General features: G+C 34.2%; 1 protein-coding gene across 7 annotated transcripts in view; it reads right to left on the bottom strand.

Moving 5' to 3' along the window:
- Window positions 1-23364, bottom strand: part of USP45 (ubiquitin specific peptidase 45) — a 59569-nt gene that overhangs the window by 13775 nt on the left and 22430 nt on the right. For 4 of the 7 annotated variants that reach the window (XM_055535401.1, XM_055535403.1, XM_055535402.1 and 1 more), the window contains exons 6-14: window positions 21081-21223; window positions 20381-20476; window positions 17826-17956; window positions 16457-16544; window positions 6683-6764; window positions 4722-4813; window positions 2877-2933; window positions 2402-2545; window positions 439-1111 (exon numbers count right to left, since the gene is read on the bottom strand). In XM_055535401.1, the coding sequence (XP_055391376.1) occupies window positions 439-1111; window positions 2402-2545; window positions 2877-2933; window positions 4722-4813; window positions 6683-6764; window positions 16457-16544; window positions 17826-17956; window positions 20381-20476; window positions 21081-21223 (1506 nt within the window). Of the gene's footprint in view, window positions 1-438; window positions 1112-2401; window positions 2546-2876; window positions 2934-4721; window positions 4814-6682; window positions 6765-13948; window positions 15720-16456; window positions 16545-17825; window positions 17957-20380; window positions 20477-21080; window positions 21224-23364 lie in introns of those variants that run through there. The other 3 variants (XM_055535406.1, XM_055535407.1, XM_055535408.1) reach the window with 3 other exon arrangements.

Genomic DNA, 23364 nt, shown 5'->3' with positions numbered 1-23364 from the left:
AACAAAACATAGTTAGTATATAGCTAGCTTTATAATATACAATTACTTAAAATCTTCAAATTTATATCTCATGATATGACTTTTGTGAAGGACATTAATCTCTCTGGTGCTGCAATTAAGTTTTACAGAAATTATTTCTGGAAAGACTTCAGATAGCTAGTTCCCTGAAATAAGATTATGTGAATTTGCATTTTCAAGGCAAAGATGGATACTTCCTGTTCTTCAATTTATTTGGACAAAATTCTATTGAAAATTTCCCCTGCCCAGTCAGTGGTTTCAGTGCTAAGGTACAGATATGAATAAGACAACCCCTGACTCCAAGCAGCTAATGTGGTGACAGGTTCTTAGGTTCTTCCATGTGGGATCTATAACCCACTAGTCACTGATTATCAGATAATCCATGAATACTTAAAAAACAAAGTTAAGCTAAATATTTACCTGCAGAAGTGGTTTCCTTTTGGTACTTCTGTTTCTTCTCAGTACAGTTCTCACACAGAAGTTTGTTATTCCCCATTAGCAATTCCATAGATGTAAACTGATAGAGACAAGACTGAACTGAACATTCTTTAGAAGTGGTTATATAGCTCTGAGAAAGGGTCTGAAAAGCATTTTGGGGGCTCTGAGACACCATATGCTTGTCCTCTGAAAAACACAAATTATTTGAAACACTTAGTGGCTGATTTTCTCTGTCAAAATCCCTAGCTCGAATTATAGTGCTGCTCAAATGAAGTTCAGAAATAGCTTCAGCCACTCCCTCATCACCATGGTCGCCCTCCCTAGTGAGTGGTTCACTCTTGGACTGGTAGTGAGGGTGTCCATTTGTGTGCGTGTAGTATCCGCTTCTGGATCTCAACAACAAAGTCTGTTTCGGAGCACTCTCAGGCTCCGAAGCCTCGCTGTCAGCATCAACGCTACTTTCAGAAAGGCTGTCTTCTTTCTCACTGCCATCGGTGGGGCTTTCAGTCAGAGTCAACTCAGTGTTCATGATGCTTGCAAACAATGAAGAGTCTCTATTCACCTCAAGGCTTTCATTTTCCTGGTATACGACAGCAGCTTTATCTTCTCCAGATGATGATTTTCTTGTACATTTTCTGCCATGAATTAGCTGATTCTGTAAGTTGATAGTGTTTTCAGAGAAAAGAATCTTGTGACCTTACTGAAAATAAATGCTAGTAAGTCTTATTTAAACATTTCACAATTATTAAAATAATATTTCTAGTACCTCTGAAATCCATTTACTAAATCTACCCAAACTACAATGAACAGTATGCTAACAAAAAGCTCTAATTTAAAAATAAACGTTTACACAAGGAACCAACTTAATGGTTACCTATTTATGGGTGGGGAACAGGACTTTTGTGGAACAGTGCTATGCTGGAGGCTTTTCAAGTGTAAACCTCTGCACAATTTCTGTAGTTTTGCCCCTTAAAGGACTTTTGAACACAGTAAGTTAAATCTGGTAATACATCAATTTGCCAAGTTAGTATAAATCATATCATGTAAAAAAGTTGTTGTTTTTTTTTTTAACAAGGTGCAAATTCAAATGGATGTCTTTAAATTAATCTGGCTTTATTCATCAATCACCATGGTCACCCTCCCTAGTGAGTCCCTGGTGAAACAGTGGATCAGATAATGGTCATCAATTACTGATAACATCACAGGAAAAGAAATATCAAACATAATATGCACCTCCTGATAGAAATACATACCATCACTTGAAAAAGTTTTCTTGCAAAAAATTAAATAATCAAACTTAAACCTATTTAGGCCTTTAGTTCTAACTGCCTTAGAGAGGAAACAAAGGGAACAGAGGCATCTCTTATGAACATGTAGATGAATTACTGCATGCAAAATGAACTACCACAATATGCAAAATGAATTACTATTGATACAGGAAGGTGAGACTGCTGAAAAAAAAGATTTCATGTCTTCAACAAATAAATTGCAAAGAAAACAAAAGGTGGAATCTGTGGATTAAAAGACATTTAAGACACATGGGAATCTATAGATCTTTTTAAGATCCTAAATTCAAATATGCTTGAAAAAGCAAAAACAAATATTTTATGAGACAATTACAGAAATTAAAATTATGACTAGATGTTTGTCCTATTAAGTTTTAAATATTTTTAGGTACAATAATGATATAATGGTTATGTCTTTAAAAAGCATCTCTTAGAGAAATACATTTAGATATATGTTGGGATTTATTTCAGAATAATCTAGGATGAGGAAGTGGAAAATGTGAGACAGATAAAACATGGCTAGTTGTGAGATGACAACTATGACACTGAGGTACCTGGGGGTTATTATACCTTTTTCTCTATTTTTGTATACTTTAAAAAATTTTTCTTACTAAAATGTTTCAAAAAGCAGGATGTTTCACAAATGCATATAATCTTACCATATCTTTAGATGCAGAATGCTTCCTGATTGCTCTGGGTTGATGAGTATTTTCTACAGTAACAGTGCCACTGTATTGACCATTATCTGTCTCTTGTAAACGTCCATATTTACTTATTCTTCCCAAAAGTACAGGTTTTGAAACCTATATAGATAACATGTACATAATACAAAATTTCTTTAGGAAATAAATTCTAGATATCATCTACTTTTTAATATTTGTAACACTTGAAATATAATTTCCTAAATGTCAATTCTCAAAATATAAAGCATAAGCATTTAAATTCCTTGAGATTAGGAACTATATCGTCCTTCACTCATCCATATACGAACTCCAATATCTAATACACTGCACAAACTCAATTACTGTATATAAAGAGTAATGACTCTCAGATACTTGATAATATACTCAAAAATGCCTACGTTATGAATTTATAAATGTCCTTCACAAAAAGACTTAAGGTTTTTCTCCTTACCCTTTCTTCTATTATAGGAAGTGAAATATCAATAAAAGGATCTTTCACCGTGGAGATCTTAAAAAGAAAACACATTGAAAACTTCAGTTAGAATTCTAATGTAGACAATGTAGTTTTGTAAACTCTTAAAGAAATCAAACTTCCCAGGAAACTTAAAATCTTAAGTTAAAAAGCATTCTTGGAAGAAAGAGTAATTTAATTGAATATAGCAACACATTTGTTCAGTCGCTGAGTCGTATCCAACTCTTTGTGACCCCATGGCAACACATATGCGGTTAATCAAAATTAGATAATCCAAAGCTTAAGTAAATACAACACAGTTGAATTTTATAATACTGTTAATATGACTAATGTGGAATATTTAAAGTAACTTTTAAAATAAACTGTGTTTAATAAAACTGATTAACTATATAAGCATATTTTTGGTGAAACTGGGGCCATAACATATGACATATGTTATGACATAACATAAATAAAATATGAAAAGTTAAGAAAAAGCCATGAGAAAAGCTGGAGAACTGGAGTGTGTTTTGAAGATTCTTCAGGATAATTCTATTTTAAAAGATACTCTATAGTTTGTGAAAAAAGAAATCAATTTCTATGTTGAATATATTAGAAACCTAAGTGGAGCTGACTATTGAACCATGTCGGGGTTAAGAATGCTTACCCCCATCCCACTGAATAGTCAAAAATTAGAGCATAACTTCACAGTTGGCGCTTTGTATTTGGGATTCTGCGTCTGCAGATTCAACCAAATACAGATTGTGTAGGACTTTAGCAGTATTTACTGAAAAAATTTGTGTATAAGTGAGCCCTTGAAGTTCAAACCCATGCAATTCAAACCCATGCTGTTCAAGGGTCAACCATAATATCATGATGACACATTCTGTGCTTCACAATGATAGGCTTGAAGGAGATACAATATATAATCCTGATTTTATAAGATTAGAGAGGAAAGATACTCTACAATCTGGGATAGGAAGACAGATATAAAGACTCTCTCTTTTATGATTAAAATCTGACAGAAATTTAAACCTATTATATGCCATACAGTCCCAGAAATATTCCTTACCAAGCAACTGAAAAACCTGTAAAAATTTATACAGTCCTTAAGAAACTATTGTGCTTCCCTGGTGGCTCAGAGGTTAAAGCGTCTGCCCGCAATGCAGGAGACCTGGGTTCAATCCCTGGGCTGGAAAGATCCCCTGGAGAAGGAAATGGCAACCCACTCCAGTATTCTTGCCTGGAGAATCCCAGGGATGGAGGAGCCTGGTAGGCTACAGTCCACGAGGTCGCAAAGAGTCGGACACGACTGAGCGACTTCACTTAAGAAGCTGTTACAGTACAGATGGCATTCAAAATGAAATTATCACTAAATTCAAAGATGAGTCAAGTCTGCTTTTTTAAAAAAAATTGAACAAGTCATATAAATATAAATTTTTAAAGAAGATAAGCCTAAATTATGTTACTACATTGAATTATTTCTTTTGGGATTACAATTTAGGGCAATGCATAATGATATTAATGTAGTTACTCTCTTCACAGAAGTTTCTCTTTCATTTTCAATCCAAATGAGTAGCTAGCACATAGGATCATACTAAAATAGGCTAAATGAACTTCACAGGTGTGTCAAGAGGAAAATTTAGATAACATTTACTTAAAAAAATTATACATTATGTTTATTTTCTAGCAGTGAAGGATATATTTTTTAAAGACTTTCAAAAGCTACTACATAGTCATCTGTCACAAATAAAAATGACTGCTAATGATTACATGTGAAAGAAAACAATAAAAACAATATGACTATAATCTAGTCCATGTTGAAGAGAATTACAAAGTACCTACATTTGAACATTCTTCACACATGACCGTGCTAGTTAATTCACCAATAAAGATACGATCTATGAAGTTCATTTTCACACCTTCTCTTCCATATGCTGTAAAAATAATACTTTTAATGAAAAAAACATATCAACCATCAACCTAACAATGTAACAGGCTTTTTTCCTGTTGAATCAAAAGAAATCTGAATAATCTGGGACCATATTTAATAATATATTTTACTCTATGATCTTATAATTTTCTTTACAATTCTATAGAGAAAATGTGACTATCAACTACTGTAGTCTCAAATAAATAACAAACTGATTGCTCTTAAACTTTAAGAAGTAAAATAAGTAGAGTAATCACCACTATTCATACCACACTCAACTGCTCCCATAAAGCCTCTGTGCCTAACCTAGAGGTAGACAGAGCGATGGAAAAAGAGATTATGATTTAGGGCTACAAATGCCAGGACCATAACTATGGAAACAACAGAGCAGTAAAAGACAAGTAAACACTGCAAAGCATAACGAACTAACATGGAAATTAATAACTTAGCTATATATTTAACTCCTGTTACATAAAAATGTTAAAATTATTCTATTTCTATTTCTATATTATATATTACATATTTATATATTTATAAATAAAAGAAAATGATGTCTATGGTTTGATTCAAAATAATATGGAGTTGGGGGAGAACAGATGAAACATGAATCAAGTGTAATTTAAGCATGATTATGGGCACACAGGCACATGGGCTTCACACTATTCTAATGGAAGTTTGAAATTTCTCACAGTAAACCACAGGGGAAAATATATTAAAAAAATTTTTTTTAAACCTATTCACTCCTCTTTCAAATTTCTCTTCCATCCTTTTTGGATCTCTATCCTCAAATTTTATGCAAACAATTGAAATCATTTTAAAACATTATTTGAAGCACTGAATGACAGAGCAGATTTTTATCTGGACATATCAAGAAATACCTATTAATTATGATGGTAACTATTTAGAAGTTATGTTTAACTAAGATGTTTCATTAAGGAAAATTGTACAAGGGATTGAAAATAAGTAAGATTACAAAACTGAAAAGGAGTGAAAGAAAAAACAAACAGTTATTCTAAACATGCACTAGATGGCACTATCTCAAAACAAAACAGAGCATACTTGAGACATTATTTTTTAAAATCTTGAACCTTCAACTGCACATAAAGTTTTGTTATATACAAGCTTAATGTATTTATATTTGTTTATATAGACACGCTTTATATATAATGCTATAAAAAACAGAATTAAAAAAGAGAATAAATAAAATAAGAAATAATATTTTTAAACATTTTCTAAAAACAAGTTACTACCTCAAGGAAGAATATATTTATAGGACACAGTAAATTGTTAATAACATGGGATATAAACCTACATTTAAATATTGATCATTATAAATGATCAGCTTTGATCAGTTAGTTAATCACTGTTTCTGCCTCATATTTTGGCTGATGAAGAGTCAACACTAGGAGTAGACATGTATGCTTGACATAACAGTACCCTCTTAAATAATGATTTCCTTGTAGGAATCTCTGGAACACTGAAGCATTTTGTCTAGCTAAGACTAGACAATATCCATAAATCCACTATCTAATAAGCACACTTCAAATGAAAAATGACACAGTATGATAAAAGTGAACTTCCAAGTGAGGTTGCTACTTTCAACAACCTTTCAAATCTCCCACAGGATACTTCTCTTAAGTGCATCAGTCAAACTGTATATTTGATATTAGTTTTTTTTTTAATTCACATAGATTCTAATATTTTCTTTCTATGACCCATTAGACTGTCTTGCCACCACAGGAATAAGTAAACTCTCATTACTTCAGAGAATTAGTTTACATAATGTTCAGTTCCTCTCCCACTTCCCCGCTAAAAAGAAACTTACAATATTTTCTTCTAGGAAAAACTTTTAACAGTGAAACTGTCAACATACCTTTGACTTTTTTTCTAGTTTCATCATCAGCAGTTTTAGTAGTTGGGTTGTTGAATGCTTTTAGAATGCCAGCTTGTATTCGCTATAAAACAAAACAATAAGAATTTCTTAAGAATGTATACTAGAATGTATCCTTTCAAAGCATTATTCTGTGTTCCTGTGACTAGAATCTGGTTTCAGTGAAAACTGACTCAAACTTCATCCTCTTAAAAGAGGATTTTTCAAACAGCAACATACAATGGATCTCAGTTCCCCAGTCTGTAAATTAAAATGACTGAATTTTTAGAAAGTTAAATGTGTCCTTTACTCCAGTTCTAAAACTCCATGCATGAATAATTTTGTGTTACCAGATTCTCCCCCAAATAAGTCAAGGTTCCTACATACAGGTTCTCTCGTGTTTAAAGTATTTTTCACAGTCAACAAAAAGCAAGCAGCCTAGTCCCATTTTTTTTTTTTACAGGTTTAGAATAAGTTCTCCTTTTTTCTTCTATCCCCCATCTTTCCCCATCTCTTGCTTTCTCCCTCCCTCTCGCCAACTCTGTCCCTAAGATGATTTACTCCTTAACCAGGACAAAAAGTAACAAGTAGATCATATGAAATTTCTAATCTACGAAGAAAGTAGTAATACATAAGAAGCTATTAAACTGGTCACTATGACCTCCATATAGATATATATATACACACACATGTATCAGATCAGATCAGATCAGATCAGTCGCTCAGTCGTGTCCGACTCTTTGCGACCCCATGAATCGCAGCACGCCAGGCCTCCCTGTCCATCACCAATTCCCGGAGTTCACCCAGACTCACGTCTATCGAGTCAGTGATGCCATCCAGCCATCTCATCCTCTGTCGTCCCCTTCTCCTCCTGCCCCCAATCCCTCCCAGCATCAGAGTCTTTTACAATGAGTCAACTCTTCGCATGACGTGGCCAAAGTACTAGAGTTTCAGCTTTAGCATCATTCCTTCCAAAGAAACCCCAGGGCTGATCTCCTTCAGAATGGACTGGTTGGATCTCCTTGCAGTCCAAGGGACTCTTAAGAGTCTTCTCCAACACCACAGTTCAAAAGCATCCATTCTTCGGCGCTCAGCCTTCTTCACAGTCCAACTCTCACATCCATACATGACCACAGGAAAAACCATAGCCTTGACTAGACGAACCTTTGTTGGCAAAGTAATGTCTCTGCTTTTGAATATGCTATCTAGGTTGGTCATAACTTTCCTTCCAAGGAGTAAGTGTCTTTTAATTTCATGGCTGCAGTCACCATCTGCAGAGATTTTGGAGCCCAGAAAAAGTCTGACACTGTTTCCACTGTTTCCCCATCTATTTCCCATAAACATATATACATATATATATTTATATATATATACACACACACACACATACACATGACTAAAGTCCAGAATATTGCCCACAACAAGAAGACAACTCCAGAACTTAATTGTTATTTTATTTGAATTTAGTTGTCAAAGAAAATCATGTGTTCATCAGCAGCTCTTAGTAAATGATAAGTTTTATGGTTCTACACCTCTTACATATGGCTTAGAAAAGATCTAACCTCATGAAAAACTCTCAGAATAAAACTACATATATTCCAAAAATAAAGATTTATTTAAGCTAATAAATTACATCTTTTACACTAATTGCAGCCCTCTTAGTGGATAAATTTAATCTTCTCTAATTCACATTTTAACAGTGGGGTAAGGGGAAAGGTAGTAAGCAAAGTCTTAATTACAGGTTTTCATATATGTGAAACCACTGTTTGACTTAGATTTCTTGATATGAAAATGATACATAAATCTTTTGTTAAAAAATTATCATGTCAAAGAGAAATTAAACAGAATTGCAATCTTCTCAGAGAGTAAGAAAACTCTATATGTCAGAATCCAAGATACTTTTCACTCTTCAGAACACTTTTATATATGTAAATCGCTTGAAAAGAATTAAAAATGAATTAAGCAGCTAACTTATACATTTAGAAAAGGACATCAAACTGAACACAAGTATAAGGAAAGAGTTAAGAGGATAAAAGTAGAAATTGAAGAGAATAAATAAACGAATCAAAAGCTGATTTTCTGGGCAGCAGGGATAAATAAACCCACCAACTAATCTAAATCAAGACAAGCGTGAAAAAAAAAAGATAAGCATGAAAAGCATAATATCACATATAACAAAGATGGAGAATCACTACCTAAATGAAAGATATTGCAAATAATCATGAGAGACCACTTTGCTCAACTCTTAGGTAATTATATTTGAAATTTCAGGAAAAAGAAAACCAGATAATTTTCCAAAAAATTAGAAAATTTTCCAGCTTTCAAGGAAGAAAAAAATATCATTAAAGTCACTGAATTACATATTCCCTACACAAACCTCCAGTACCTAATAATTTCACAGAAACAATAAACCTATGTCCCAGGGCACAGAAAAAGGGAAGCTATCAAATTATCTTCATGAAGCATAATATTGGTACCAAAAGCTGACAAGAGTGTACACACAGATATAATATTACCTAAAAAAATTCTAAATAAAATATCAGTGACAGAATAGAGCTAGCTGCACAATTAAAAAAAAAACAAAAACACAAAGATTATAGTATGACCAAGAGGCCTTTATTCTAGTAGTACAGGGATAGAGAAATCTAATAACATTAATTAATATAGGCCATCATATACACTGAGAAAAAATAAGATCAAATCCCTCGATACCCCCATTCACTACTACTATTTAACACTGTATTAAAGTTTTACTGATGTATTTGACAAAAAATAAATCTCAGAGATATAAAAGTATAAAAGAGAGAAAATTATTTGCAGATGACATAACTTTTTACTTTGAAAAGCCAGAGGAACTAAATGAGATAAAAAACTACTATAATAATGAGAATTTAATAGGGAGTATATAAAGATAATGAGTCAATCACCTTCACACAAACAGAACTGTTAGAAGATATAGAAGAAAATAAACAATAATCGCAACTGAAAATATAAAATAACTAGGAATAAACTAAACAAATGTGTAACATCTAAATAAGGAACACTATTGAAAGTTACAAAAGAAAATTTGATCAAATGGAAATACACAGCACGTTCTTGGATAAGTCCTATCGTTATGAACATTTCAATTCACCTTCCACCCAATTTATTTATTTAACATAATTCTAGTGAAAATGGCAATAGTATATAGATTTTAGAGTTTTCTTTTTCTCTTTTTAATGTGAGAGGTTGAAGGGAGAGATAGGTTCTGCCCAGATATGGAAAAAATAAATAAGAATAGCAATGAAAACCTGGGGGCAGAGAGGAAAGTGTAGTAAGAGATGATTGACTAAATGCATTAAAATCTTCATAACTGAAAGGTTAAATCTAGTACTTAAACATATAAGCAAACACAACCAAGGGCAAGTTGAGAAAAAACCCAAATAATATGAAAAGTTAGTATAATTAGAGTGCTACCAATTTAGTGGGGAAAACATACTATATAGTTTGGGTAACTATAGGATAGTCAAATGGGAAAAATGAAAATATCATGGAACAGGGTAAATTTCAATAGATCAAGCTTTAGATAAAAGTCAATCATAAAAGTACCAGAAGAAAACATGGGGAAATTATTTTATAACCTTGAAGTAAATTAAAAAATTTGCCTTTTCAACTAAGACTCAATATCCAGAAGCCATATAAAAATTAAAAAAATTTTTAAGATTTTTAAATTCAAAAACAAAAAAATGTTTAACATTACATTTTTTTAAATTTTATTTTATTTTTAAACTTTACATAATTGTATTAGTTTTGCCAAATATCAAAATGAATCCGCCACAGGTATACATGTGTTCCCCATCCTGAACCCTCCTCCCTCCTCCCTCCCCATACCATCCCTCTGGGTCGTCCCAGTGCACCAGCCCCAAGCATCCAGTATCGTGCATCGAACCTGGACTGGCAACTCGTTTCATACATGATATTTTGCATAACATTACATTTTTGAAAAAAGCTATTGCCACATTATAGGCAAAATCACATCACAAATGATAAACTTGGTAACATATTTCCTCTCTAGTACACAAAAATCTTTTAGAAATCAGGAAAGGATCAAAACCCAGTAGAAAAATGGGCAAAAAAATAAGAACAAATGAAAAGATATTGGGCTTTATTCAAAAAGAGAAAAACATACACTAAAATTACCCTGAGATACCATTTGCTACCTATCAGATTGGCAAAAATTTTTAAGTTTGGTATAACAGTCATTTGGTGAGGTTATGGAAAAACACTCTCCATATATGTTATGTTGCTGACAGAGTGAAAACTGTATGCCTATGGAGGACAATTTGGTAAGTTATCAAAATTCCACATGTGTGTATCATTTGACCCAGAAAGCTCACTTCTGTATTTATATAGATATTCTTACAGACATGTGACATAACACACATACATTATTCATCAGAGCATTGTTCATAAAGGCAAAAACACTGGAAACAACATATAAGGGACAATCAATAAGCAAATGGTTAGAATTGGTTATAAAGGAACAGGTTTGTTTTTTTTTAAAAAGGAAACTTTTTATCTTCTGATATGGAAAGTTGCTACAATATGTTACCTTAAAAAGACAGGGTCATGTATCAGTATATACCACTTTTTGAAAAATCAAAAGGAAAAACATACATATGTATACACACACACCACCAAACGAGAACATAAAGAAAGATAACAAAGTGGTTTACAGGCAACAGCATGGGCATCATGTAAGAGAGTCAAAGGGAATTCCCAGGAGTTAGGAAGAATTTCACAATGATGCTTACACATCTAATGTGGGAGGCAACCAATCTACACTGGGGCAGTGAGACTTACAAGATGGATATATTGTTGACACCAAGATCCCGTCTGCCATTCTACCATGTTTTTCTCTGAGAACAGAATGTACAGGGAATGAGCTGCTAATGTTATATCTCCCCTCTCTGCTCTGCTACCTTGATCAGGAGAGGAAACAAATTACCACCCCAGAATTGTTCTGCTTGGGCCTATTTCCGAGAGTCATGAAGTGGGCCATGATGAACTCAGAAGCAGAAAACACGGAGCAGTCTCCAACCTTCTGGGATGAGAACTAGTACCTGGTCTCTTCTAATCTCTGTCAATTGACCTTGATTTTGACAGGTGTGACTCACAACACATTCATGACCTTGCCTACTGACTTTCCCAGAAAGAGGTCTTTTAAATTGGGGTGCCAAAGCCAGACTATGTTCCAGAGATTCTCTCAACTCATCTTTTGGGAACCATCCAATAAAGGCAGTTAAGTTTGTGCTTGCTACCCAGTTTTATAAAACTAAACAATATATCATTTAAGCATATAGAAGTAGCTCTCAAAACTATGGAATGATTTCTGTAAAAGTCAAAATAGTGGTTACCTGTGCTGAGGAAGAAGTATTTGAAAAAAAGAAACAGGTAGCTTTTATGGTACTAATAATCTATTTTTTAACTCTGGGAGTGGTGGTAGGGAGGAGTGGTAATAGTATTTATAGTATGCTTTAAACTATATCTGTACATGTTCTTTTATATGTATGATATGTTTTATAATTAGTTTTTAATATTACTCCCCAATAATTATGAAATTAAGTTCTATTTATTAACTAGCCTATGATCAGCACATTATATTTCCTAGAACTGCTCACTATTCTCTTTAAGTTTATTTTGAAAGTTAATGCAAGATTCAAAAATTTAAATATATACAAAGTAGGATATAAAAGTAAACATACAACAATTCATACCATGTTACTCACTCCTAAAATATACTTACATGTGAAAGAAATTGAAATATGTGTCCCAGAAGCTATTAAATATTGAAATAATCTCTAATTCAGACTCAATAAACTTGAAAATTGATAAAATTTTGATACTGTCTGAGGTAAAAACTTGACTTTTTTACCTTGATAAGAGAACACTGAACTAAAAGAAGCAAATTAGAACGGTGCAAATTCCATGCAAGAGAAATGACTTAAATGAAAGATGCCAATAAATACCCATGTTCACCTATAAATATCATCTATAGATATAACTGTAAAAAGTCTATCCAGCAACTAAAGACCTCTAATTCAACTTACAAGTCTATAAATTTATTCTACAATTTGAACATTTTACCATTTCAGACATGACTTTTAATGAGCCTTTACCGTACTCGGATATGTAAGCTGCAATATCACTCTTTTTTAAGAATAAAAACAATGAAGCTGTTTAAATTCTTAACTTTTATTAAACTATTAGATATTTGCTTTTTTCATTGTATCCTAGCCACAAATTTACATTCTCTGCTCTAAACTGTTAAACTTAGTTAAAAGGTAGTTCATCAAGTTGAATAAAATAAATGGGTTTAGGTCCATCTACAACCTTCATTGTTAAGAGTTGTGCTTTGAACCATTTAGATTTTTAAAAAAGACTGGTCAGAGAGCTACGAACAACTGCAGCACATTAATCAATGCGCAGTATCAAGGACCAACCAGTTCAAACCTCCTTGTTCAACTCTTTTTAAAAATAAAAATGCAAAACACATAATTTAAGTTAGCAGAGCTATTCTACCTATAAAATCATGTTACCTAATGATGGATTAAAGTGATAAATCTTTGATAATAAAAATGTAATAATACCATTAATTTAGTGATAGCTCAAACTAAAAGGAAAAAAAGTCAAGAAGCATATATTTCTAAGCTGAAAAGACTACCTATAAAAGAAGCCCTTATTGTGAATTTGACTTTATTTCACATATAGAAAAATTTACAATTTTTCCACAAATGATCCCTTTTATGTCTCTACTCAGCAAGAGGGAGTTATATTCATCAACTTCATAGTCATAAGAAAAAGACCTTAGTGAAACAAGATGAAAGGAGGTCAGCCATTTTTTAACCATCACTAGAAGAGTCTGGTGGCAGACATGCCGCTGTAGCCTTCCTTCAATCAAAGAACACATGGTGCTGACAAACCACAGCAGCAGCCCGACTAACAGCTGTGGAGTTCCCAGGCCAGACAATGCCGCTCCTGCCCGGGTACTCACTGTACCCAACCAGCATGACTGTCCTTGCTTACGAGACAGAACAGATCCAAGACTTGACATTTTAATTCTGCCACTCCATCTAAAAGCCTCACGTAGAGGAAGAAAGATAAGAGCTTTCAAAAACTAATGTTTCCTGCTGTACTGCCTGAGTTTTCAAGATACTGTGAATCCCAACGCATTACGACAAAAGAATAATTACAACAAAGAATGCCATCAATGAAAGTAAAATCGAAAAAAAAATTACAATGATAGATTTTATTGCTTTATTTGTAATATCAACAGAGAAAAACATTGTAAAAAGGTGACTTTTAATTCCATTTACAATGATACATGACCACCATGTAGTAAACATATTCCTGTAAATCTCAGGGGAAAAGAAAAAAAATCTTTCTAGCAACTGATGGCTTCAATTAATCCTAAAGTAACTACTGTGTCATCTGTAGGCTCAGAAGGTCAAAATGCATTTACTATTCCTAACACAGAGCATCTCTTTCTACTTTGCTACCTTGGATCAATCCCCTCAATAAGAATATCAATTAGTAAATCAGATTCAATAGTTTTTCAAATAGTGAAATAATTATGGTTACATTTTAAATAGCAAGCTTAAAAATGTATATTCATACTAGTCACTGATGATCAAGCATTAACATTAAACTTTTTTTTTTTGGCCACACTGTGCAGCATGTGGGATCTTAGTCCCCCAACTAGGGATCAAACTCGTATCCCTTGCAATGGAACTGCAGGGGAAGTCCCTAAAATTAAAGTTTAATCAGCAGTATTGTATAGAATTAGATCATTAGTTTGGTAGTCTGAAACACTTAAGTTTGTATCTCCATTCTTGGTATCAGTTTCTAGATCTAAGAAAATGTAATGAATTATTAACTCAGGGGGACTGTACTAATGTTCCCAAAACTTACTCTTAACTGATTTCTTCAAAACAAATTACAGATAAAACATAATGCAGAACTACCCTTCAATTTAACAGTTTATTCAAATTATAACATATTCAAAATAAGTGCAAATGCCCCCCAAAACTAGCTAGTTTATTCATTTAAGAAACTGTTTTCTTCCCAATTCAATACGTAAATGAAATTGTCCATTTAAAGCGTAAACACAGACAACATATTGAACAAACATTAAATGAGCACCCACTAAGTGCAAGGCACATAGAATACCATTCCTTGAGGAGATCACAATCTGTTCACAGACAACAGACCTGATTTTAAACAGTAGGTGAGTAAAAAGTAAAGTCGCTCAGTTGTGTCTGACTCTTTGCGATCCCATGGACTGTAGCCTACCAGGCTCCTCTGTTCATGGGATTTTCCAGGCAAGGTACTGGAGTGGGTTGCCATTGCCTTCTCCAGGGGATTTTCCGGACCCAGGGATCAAACCCAGGTCTCCAGCATTGCAGACAGATGCTTTACCATCTGAACCACCAGGGAAGCCCCATTAAAATGAAGTGGAAATTCAACTCATTTAATATGATACCCTATAAACAGCCAATTAAGGATAGAACTATAATAAACACTGTTTGGTAACTGACTCATTCTTTAAGATAATTTATGAGAAATTATTAGAACCATTACTGTCTCTTCACTGAAAACTGGCCATACAGAATAAAGAAACACTACAATCTCATGTACAATTCAAAAAAGCCGAATTAAAAAAGAAAAGATACCACCCTTCATAGTAAAAAAAGAAACACCTACCACAAGCACATCAGCACTTCACTTGCACCTGGCTGTTCTACTGCATATTAACATATAGATTAAGAAATATATTCACCTTGAACAGGAAACAGTGTTTTCACCTGTTATGACAATTAGGCTTGGCAGAGACTGTCCAGAGTGCTATGTCGAGAACGATTCTGAGACTGAATCCTGACTCAGTGGAACGGCGATGAAATGATTAGCAGGGTCTGCTCCAAGTGAGAAAGGAGGAAGTGGGGGATATGTGCTGTATACTGGACATCTTTAATGTCTGGCATTTTTTCCGAAACACTGTATCCTGTTTGCATAGGACCCCACCAAAAAAGGTGTAAATAACTAATTTAATATTAGAGTCAACCAACAGCCACTAAATTAAGGGACAGGGTTATAGTAAATACTGTTTGGGAAATCTATCTAGATCTTCTTTACTCAACAGACCCTGACTCAGGAGGCTGGGACCCCAGTCCTCTAGTCCCTGAATGAATTGTAATCCAACATGGGACAATGAGGTTTCTCTCTTTTGGGAATTTAAAATTAGGATTCAGTTCATCTTTATACATGTGGAACTGCAACATGCAAGCCGTGGAACTGCAACATGCAAGCCATGGCAGTTAGGAGCTACCATTCAGACAGGGAAGCAAAGAAGCTACTCAGTCTGCAGAGACATGCATAAAGAAAATCTACAGAGCCAGAGAGACCAGGGGGAAAAGGAGACTACTTTCTGGATTTCTGAAAAACTTCCTGTCCTGTATCCCCATTTATCTGGAATATTAGATTCCTTTTTCTTTATTTAAGCTAGTTTTAATTAATTTGTTATTTATAGTCAAAGTACATAAACTAATAAAGGATAATAGAACTGTAAAGTGATAAAAAAAATAATCTTGTGGTAGGCAGGGCAAAAAAGAGGAGGATAAACAGAATAGTTTAAAAAAAAGTCAAATTACTTTCAACTGTACGTTAAAATTTTGGTAAAATTCCTTCAATTTTGTACCTTCTTCTTAAAGAGTATATGTGATAAACATTGAGAAATCTGACCTTTGTTTCTTCTGTCCTCACTGCATCCAGCAAATAATGAAGAAGTTCCTGACTGTCCTGTTGTTGAAAACTTTTAAATGCAGGGGCCCTATGATTTAAAAACAAAACAGGAAAGAAAAATAAAGAAATAAAGTAATTATATCAATAATATATTACTATTATTTAAAATCACCTTGAAATAACATATATTCAATATTCATATATTCAAAGGTTCAATTTACTCTTTTTTCTATAAACAGAAGCACAAAATATGGTTACTGTTCCCATGAGGATGAGATCTTCAGGACACTGAAAACAATATAGCTAACATTTATTAAGCAATGACTACACATCAAGTACCGTAAATGTGTCAAGCTTCACAGTACAGTATACTGAACTTTTGAGAATTTTGGGACACCCTTAAGGTACATGACACACCACAGAATATCACAAAACTAGGAACATATATATATATATATACACACACACACACACACACATTTTTTTTTCAAATTTCTATGAAAGAATAAATGAATGCTTTAAAGTTAAGCCAGGTCCTTTATGAACGTGTTTATTTCCAGGCACATAAGGGTTTTGTTTTTAACCATACTGGCAATATCTTGGGAAATTTACTTAAACTCTGCATGCCTCAAAACTCATCTTAAAAAAATAAGAAAACTAAGCTAGATGATCTATAACAGCACTTTTAGATTTTACAATTCTATAATTTTCTTACTTTATGGTATTACATAATGGGCTTCTGAGTCAGGACAGACATCTATTTAAACCCTGCCTTGTTCTCATGAAACACAGGAAGCTACTCAACTTCTGGCAGTCTCAGTTTTCTTATACATAAAACTGGGAAAACAATCACGTCTTCAGAGCATTATGAGACATAATTTACATAGAGCACACAGCTGCAACTAAACAAACGTTAGTTCCTTCTCTGCATGTGTGCTAAGTAGCTTTCAGTCGTGTCCAACTCTTCGCTGACCCTATGGACTACAGCCCACCAGGCTCTTCTTGTCCATGGGATTCTCCAGGCAAGAATACTGGTGTGGGTTGCCATTCCCTTCTCCAGGGGATCTTCCCAACCTGGGGATCAAACCTGCATCTCTTATGTCTTCTGCATTGGCAGGTGGGATCTTTACCACTACTGCCACCTGGAAAGTCCCTTTCTCTTGGTAGTCCAAGACATAACGGCAATGTCACAGTAAGTGTCAAACTACTCATAGTAAGCTCTAGGAGATCTTCCCTACCCAGGAATCCAACCAGGTCTCCTGCATCACAGGCAGACTCTTAACTGTCAGAGCCACCAGGGAAGCCCAGATAAGCATATTAGTGCTTCGTAACTCATGATCATTCATATTAAGACAGTAGATGTACCCACTTCTGACAAAGCTGATTAAAAAGAACTTTGGGAGAAAGTGGTCCTCTTTCAGTCTCCTTCATGCTGTGAAGAAACAGGAACAAGGCTGAGGTCAATGGTCCAGGGCTTGAAAGTTCCACCACTAATGGGTCCTTTAAAAACAGGATCAATTCTTTGTCAGAAATAAACAATTTTAAAATAAAATGTCATTAAAAAATCTAAGAGAGAGTTATATTGTTTAAATGATGACTAAACCATCTCAAGTGTATTAAAAAGCTTTATTCCCTCATATACAAGATAACTATATAAAAAATGAAATTAAATGCCTTACCTTGAAAAATATAGGTATTCTCATATCTTCTGCCCTTTATTTTATATAACTATTAGCTCAAGAGTGAAAAACCAATCTTTCATTGCTTTTAACTGCCCCTTCATGTACTCTCCTAAAATTATTCATTGACTTGTTATTTGTACATATTCACAAATAATCATAAACATTTATTAGCAAAACCCCATACTCTTCTTTTTTCCAAATATTTTACTAATAAAATAAGGAATGGGAATTATGTCACAAAATACATTACCTTGTACTTATTTTATACCTACTCTTATTAATAATGAAGTACTGAGTGTTTTCTCCCTAATTCGGAGACTAAGACATTTATCACTTCTGTTCAACATATTACTGGTGGTTTGAGCCACAATAAGGTACGGAAAAGAAAGGAAAGGCATACAGATTACAAAGGCCCAAAGGAAACAGTTGGTGAAAGAGCACTGATCTATACTGATAGTCCGACAACTCAGGTCAACTATTATGTCCTAAAAAACTAAGACCTAAGACTGAAAATTTTCCTCTTAGAATGACACAAACCTACAGTGATCAGCTATAATATCTGATTGCCATATACTAATTTCACAGCTTCAAGTGTGAAATACTTAAATCTAACATCAGATCACAGTTAGTCAGAAATCTTCTCAAACACCATCATTATTTTGTAAAGCAGTCTTCACTAGCTCCCAAGGTGGCAACTGGGCTCCACCATTAAAATCTCAAGAGAATGAAAGGGCAGTGAGTTTACAGACTGACTTTTTAACAAAAAATACAACCATAGTGTCTTTCAAAATTGCTTCCTTGGAAGAAAAATCTAAGGTTACTATATTGGGCTAAGAAGTTTTAGAATTCCTCTTTTTTAAGAATTTCAACAGTCAGATTATGAGCTATACCTTCACTCTTTGTTCCTCTAAAACACACATAGACAAGTCAATTTCTGCTGCTGCTGCTAAGTCACTTCAGTTGTGTCCGACTCTGTGCGACCCCATAGACAGCAGCCCACCAGGCTCGCCCATCCCTGGGATTCTCCAGGCAAGAACACTGGAGTGGGGTGCCATTTCCTTCTCCAATGCATGAAAGTGAAAAGTGAAAGGGAAGTCGTTCAGTCGTGTCCGACTCTTCGCGACCCCATGGACTGCAGCCTACCAGGCTCCTCCGTCCATGGGATTTTCCCGGCAAGAGTACTGGAGTGGGGTGCCATCACCTTCTCCAAATCAATTTCTAACTGGAATCTTAATTATTAGTGTAATACCCTCCAAGACCACCAGGAACACACTTGGAGCAGAACAAGATGGGTTCATTACTTGTTGGTTTGAGGGGGAACACACACAACAGGGAACCATGGAGTGTCTCAATCAGAGGTATTCAAAAGAACCAATGGAGGATTTGGGTTTCAGTTGGGTGGTTTAGGGAAGAAATTAAGGAAAATAATTTTAGAAAAGGTCTGCTCTCAGTTGGATGCTGTAATAAAGTGGGGGTATTTCTACGATGAAATATCTCAATAAAAGGAGACTAGAATGAAGATAAAGCTGTAACAAGTGAAAAAAAAAGTCACAGTGACTCCTTTTGGCCAAGAGAAGGTGACTGGGATTTTCTCACTGGAAGAGTAATCTTGGTTTGGACAAAAGTATTAAGCGGACTTGTTTTGTCTCATTTTAACAGTCTTGGAGTAACCCTGCTTGAGGCTGGTATTCTGTGAGGTTCACGTGAACATCATGGCCTAACTGTGGGTATCAGGATAGCTTCCAAATGCCAGAGGCTGCCTTTTTCCCTTTCTCACTAGTTTAAAAACCCAGTATCAAACTAGATTCCAAAAAACCTTTAGATGATCACTATTAAAATTAAATCTACCTTTAAAGGATAAAAATGCTGTATTTAAGTAAATGTTACCAATAACTATAAATTTTATAATACAGATTTTATAATATAGAACAAGAATCCTAGATGTTTCATTCAACAAAAATCAAAACACTTTAGTCTTTTCTAGTATGTCTACTCAAAAGCTGTCTCAGTATTTTTTCTGTTGTTTGACTTATGAGATGTTTGAAGCATAACATATCTTAAAGCTCTGATTTTAGAAGTTTTAAGTCTTATTATTTATTTTCACAAAATGCTTTTGAATTATTTTTTCAACTTCCCTGACTACCATCTCAATGGATAGCTCTGAGAAGTAAGAAAAATAGATTTTGGCAACATTACCAGCTTATCTAAAAAGAGCTATTATCCAGATAATTATACTTCTTACCAGTTCAGAGTCAGAGGAAGGAACAATCTTGAGTTTTGTACCATGTTCTTTGATTTCATTCATCAATTCAGTAAGAATGTAAGACTGTGCCAAGTTCTGAAAGAAAATAAAAGTATTATCTTCTGATTCAGTTATAATATGCCTCAAATTTCACAGAATAAATACTCTTTCCAAGTTTCAAATATCATCTGATATAGCAAAAATGTCTTTAGGTTTTAAGAAAATTTAACTAAACACATTTTACATTTAATAAATATCACTATTACTGACAGAGCCATGATAAAATACAGAGGTCTTTCAGAATCACTGTGGAAAAAGATGGCATATGTACTATATGACAATGGCTAAAGTGAAAATGAAAGTCGCTCAGTCATATCTGACTTTTTGCAACCCCATGGCCTATACAGTCCATGGAATTCTCCAGGGAGAATACAGGAGTGGGTAGCCTTTCCCTGGGGATCTTCGCAACCCAGGGATCAAACACAGGTCTCCCACATGGCAGGTGGATTCTTTACCAGCTGAGCCACAAGGGAAGCCCAATGGCTAAAGACAGCCTAAAACAATCAAAAACAAAACAGACAAACTTCTAGATGAACATTTAGCAGTCCAAGGTGTACTTGCTATTTGACGTCCAAGGTGTGCCAAAAAACACAATTAAAACAAACTTTTACATGTTACAAAGCTTTCTCATGGCTCTTACCTGCATGACCGCATTAAAGAAGCAAGTATTTCCTAAATTTGTAATTCCCTTTACAGATGTTACACTGCCACCTTTTCTTCCCTTATTTTTTTCACCTGTTTCACATTTTTCTTCACAAAGTTTTATGATTCTAGAAAATGCACCTAAGTTAGAGAAAACACAATGGATATGAGATTTTAAATACATATCATTTGATACAATTTAAATATATTATTTAAAATTAAACAAGATTTTTCCTCTGAATCAGTGTTTCTGAGGGGCAAGAATACAAATGGAAATAAGTAGTTCTTGTTTTGTATCTTACAGCTAAAGTAATTCATTTTAATTCATCTTAATACATACACACCCATTCTTCAAACCTCCCTGTAGAATTCCAGATGAATTTAAAAATAAAGTAGCTTAAAATGAATTTTAAACAAGCAAGTAGAAAAGATCTTGGTTTCTAAATACCATTGTCCATTAAAACAAATGAAGACTCTTTGAAGAAAAGGCTGATTCTAAACCTGGGGCAGCAAAAGAGGCAAAATGAGCTTATACCATTTTTGTTATTCCAGAAAATAAGTACTCCAAAGAAGAAAAAAAGATGAGTATGTCAAAATACACAGGCATCATTTTGAACAGGTTTCCAGTGGTCCAATTTGGAACAATTTGAATATCAAAATAAAGAAGAGTGCTGATAAGAGTACTACTCACTGAACAAAATGAGAATGGGTCTGAATTGATAATAGACTTTTTAAATGAGGATAAAATAAAAAATGTTTCCTGACCAAAGAATGCCAATTAATAAACAGAAGAAATGTGATGGAATTTTAAAAACACCATACAGTAGTAATTTGGAGATGGTATAGTTCTTGCTTTCTATAAATTAGAAACTGTCAAAATAAAATCCATGGATGCTCAAGTCTCATATTAAATGACACAGTATTTGCATGTAACATACACACATCCACCCATATACTTTAAATCATCTCTAGATCATTTATAATACCTAATACAATAAAAATGCTATGTAAATAAATAGTTGCCAGTGAACAGCAAATTCAGGTTTTGCTTTTAGGAAGTATCTGGAATTTTGGAGGGAATATTTCTGATCTGTGGTTGGCTGAATCCCAGGATGCAGAACCTGGGGCTGGGGGGTGGGGAACCCCACAGCATAATATAAAAAGTAAAATATCTAATACTTAAGGGTATGGTAAAGTGCATGTTTTGGGGTTACTGACTTGCATAATTAACACTGATTTGCAAATTACATCAATTCATCATGTTTAATAACTATGAAAATGAAGAAAAATTTCTAACATTTATGAACTGATATTATTGATTATTATCTATTTAACAGATTTCTAAATCATTATAATTTGAAGTTTGACAGGAAACTGCCAAGTTCTCAAATCTTCTGATTTTAAAGGGATGTTCTTTTATATTCCTCTCAACTCTCAGATTTTACAGTATTTACAATTATATTTTTATTTACTTAATACTGACATTGGAGAGGGAAATGGCAACCAACCCCTTCTAGTATCTTGCCTGGAGAAATCCATGGACAGAGGAGCCTGGCACGCTGTGGTCCATTGGGAGTTTCAAAGAGTTGGATACAGCTGAAGTGACTTAGCATGCACGCATGCAATACTGACATGCTGTCCTGCATTGCTAATTAACTTTTAAGTGGCTGTCTGCTTCTCCAACCAGATTCATGGAGATAAGAGAATGTCTCTTATGACTGCTCTATCCTCCACAGGGGTGTGATGTTGAAGAGAACATATATATTTTAAAAGCTCAATATAAATTAAAACCAACGACATTAAACAGCAAATACAGTCAAATTTTAGCTTTATATGCTTCCAATGACTTCTTAAGAGGAAATAAATTAAGACATCTCCTCCACAGCCTTCTGTACAAAAGCATTATGGGAGATATAAAGGCGCTGAGGCGGCCCTTTTCTCAGGGCAGGAGTGGGAAACAAACACCATCAAGAGAAACCTCAGTCTCAGGTACTGGCAGACTGATATCATGCACACCTTGTTGGTCAAAGGAACAACCTGTGACTTTTGCCAAAGCAAAGGCTTCTAGCTATAGGGCTCCACTATCAATCAAGTGGGATGATTAACATATTTTCTTATATAGTTTTTATAAGGATTAAATGAGCTAAACTTACTTTGCAAAGTATCTGGCATGCTAAGCACTATGTAAGTGTGTGAAAAACAGCCCAGAGAGCCCCCCGAAATTGCTATTCACGCCAACACCCACATCTTCATGAGCTATTTGTCATGTCCATTGTTTGTCT

Source organism: Bubalus kerabau, chromosome 9 (assembly GCF_029407905.1).
Source record: "Bubalus kerabau isolate K-KA32 ecotype Philippines breed swamp buffalo chromosome 9, PCC_UOA_SB_1v2, whole genome shotgun sequence".
Lineage (NCBI taxonomy): Eukaryota > Metazoa > Chordata > Mammalia > Artiodactyla > Bovidae > Bubalus > Bubalus kerabau.
This window is presented reverse-complemented; position numbering and strand designations above follow the sequence as displayed.